The sequence below is a fragment of the Aptenodytes forsteri genome, unplaced genomic scaffold, assembly GCF_000699145.1.
Source record: "Aptenodytes forsteri isolate BGI_AS27 unplaced genomic scaffold, ASM69914v1 Scaffold14, whole genome shotgun sequence".
Classification (NCBI taxonomy): domain Eukaryota; kingdom Metazoa; phylum Chordata; class Aves; order Sphenisciformes; family Spheniscidae; genus Aptenodytes; species Aptenodytes forsteri.
Window position 1 is genome coordinate 402,176 of NW_008794457.1, and position 2,405 is coordinate 404,580.

The 2,405-nt window shown below is 64.2% G+C and overlaps 1 protein-coding gene across 1 annotated transcript in view; it reads left to right on the forward strand.

Annotated features, from left to right (window-relative positions):
* Nucleotides 1–1,766, forward strand: part of DOK4 (docking protein 4) — a 2,574-nt gene extending 808 nt beyond the window's left edge. The window contains exons 2-7 of the mRNA XM_009290810.1: nucleotides 286–400; nucleotides 496–615; nucleotides 707–896; nucleotides 1,208–1,346; nucleotides 1,425–1,548; nucleotides 1,642–1,766. Of these exons, the coding sequence (XP_009289085.1) occupies nucleotides 286–400; nucleotides 496–615; nucleotides 707–896; nucleotides 1,208–1,346; nucleotides 1,425–1,548; nucleotides 1,642–1,766 (813 nt within the window). The remainder of the gene's footprint in view (nucleotides 1–285; nucleotides 401–495; nucleotides 616–706; nucleotides 897–1,207; nucleotides 1,347–1,424; nucleotides 1,549–1,641) is intronic.
* The last annotated feature ends 639 nt before the right edge of the window (nucleotides 1,767–2,405 follow it).

Genomic DNA, 2,405 nt, shown 5'->3' on the forward strand with positions numbered 1-2,405 from the left:
GGTTTGGGTGCAGCAGGGGCCAGGGTCTGGGTGTAGCGGTGGCCAGGTTTGGGTGCAGCAGGGGACAGGGTCTGGGTGCAGCAGCTGGGGTTTGGGCGCAGCAGGGGCTGGGGGCTGGGTGCAGCAGCAGCTGGGGTCTGGGTGCCGCTAGACTCTGGGTGCAAGTGGCGGCCAGGCTCTGGGTGCAGCAGCCAGGCTCTGGGTGCAGCAGCAGCTGGGGTCTGGGTGCAGTGGGGCTGGGTTTGGGTACAGCCCTCAGTGCCCCCCCACCCACCTCCTCCGCAGGTCACCGAGATCAGCAACGTCAAGTGCATCACCCGGCTGCCCAAGGAGACCAAGAGACAGGCCGTGGCCATCGTTTTCACCGATGACTCTGCTCGGACCTTCACCTGCGATTCGGGTATGGGGCAGCGCCCAGAGGAGCCATGCTGGGGGTGCCGGTGGGCCACCCTGGTTTGGTCAGGGTCACCCAGCGGCTGCCGTGGTGCCTTGCAGAGCTGGAGGCGGAGGACTGGTACAAGACGCTGTCGGTGGAGTGCCTGGGCGCCCGCCTGAACGACATCAGCCTGGGGGAGCCCGACCTGCTGGCGCCCGGCGTGCAGTGCGAGCAGACGGGTGAGCACGTGGCAGTAGGACGCTCGCTCGGGGCTCGGCCTCGCTACGCCCCCCTGAATTATTTTATTTTCTATTTTTTTCCCTTCTCCAGACCGGTTCAACGTGTTTCTCCTCCCCTGCCCCAACCTGGACGTTTACGGCGAGTGCAAGCTGCAGATCACCCATGAAAACATCTACCTCTGGGACACGCACAACCCCCGGGTGAAGCTGGTCTCCTGGCCCCTCTGCTCCCTGCGCCGCTACGGGCGCGACGCCACCCGCTTCACCTTCGAGGCCGGAAGGTGAGACGTCACCCTCGCTGGGATGGGGGCCACCACTGGGTGCCTTCCTCCTGCTGGGCGCACCGGGAGGTGGCACTGCTTGCCATCACCCCAGGACAGGCCTAACACCAGGGTGATGGCCACAGCCCACATAGGGTGCCCCGCAGCCGGGGAGGTTTGGGGCTGGAGCTGGTCCCAGCTCAGCACCATGGAGGGGACATGGGGATGGCACTTAAAGCATGGGAAGCTGGGCCAGCTGCCACCTGGGGAGGCTATTTTTTATCATCCCTGGCTTGGGGACCCCAGTGACGCCCCGTGCCCCATCCCTGCAGGATGTGCGACGCGGGGGAAGGTCTTTACACCTTCCAGACGCAGGAGGGCGAGCAGATCTACCAGCGCGTGCACAGCGCCACGTTGGCCATCGCTGAGCAGCACAAGAGGGTCCTGCTGGAGATGGAGAAGAACATCAGGGTGAGCTCCAGCCCACCCTGGGGACATGGCTGGAGGGGGCTCAGGGGACCCCGTGTCACCCCTTCTCGTCCTCCGCAGCTGCTGAACAAGGGCACTGAGCACTTCTCCTACCCTTGCACCCCCACCACCATGCTGCCCCGCAGCGCCTACTGGCACCACATCACCGGCTCCCAGAACATGGCCGAGTCCTCCAGCTATGCCGGTGAGCGTCCCCGTCCCCCACTGAGGAGCCGCTGCTCCTCTGGCCCCCGGGCCGGCCCCTCCTGCGCGAGCCCACCCTCTGCTTCGTCCCCAGGAGAGGCGTACGCGGGCGCCCAGGCTGGCTCGGACACCGACCTCCTCAACAGGTTCATCTTGCTGAAGCCAAAGTCCTCCAAAAGTGACAAGCCCGAAAGCAGGGAGCCCACATCGTCCCCGTGAGCCCGCGGGGGTTGGACCGTGGCGGCGGTCCCCGTTTTCTTCCCCAAGGGGTGGCAAGGACGCGGGCAGCTGCCCCTCCGAGTCCCCAGGGAGACCGAACTGGGGCATCCTCCACGCCAAGACCTTGGGGGAGCAGTCGCTGGCTCGCGCCCTGGCCGGACGTTACGGGAGGTGACGGCTGGTTCAGCCTCGACTGACTTGAAATATATATTGAATATCCGTATTATAAGAGATTTTTCCTTTTCACATGAACGCAAACTTCGTGGCTGCCGAAGATCCCTTGGGCAGAGGTGCTCAGAGGTTTTTGACTCTTGGGGATTCAGCTGGGAGGTGGAGAAGGGGGGGGGTGTCAAGAAATTCGGTGTGTTTTCTGAGGGGAGCGGGGAGGCTGGAGCATCACCCTGCCGCGGGGACGGAGCAGCACTGGAGGATGAGGCTGTGACAGGCAGAAGGTGCAGGGCACCAGCATCTCGTCCCCTCTCCGTGAAGAGCGGGGTGCTCTTGGGGACACCCCAGCACCCCTGAGCTGATTTTTGCACTTCTCGAAGCTATTTAAAACACTCGCTGTAGAACTGAGATGTCTCAGGAGAAACTGGGTTTCCTTCCAGGGGGTCGGCTGGGGTGAGCGGCCAGGCAGCG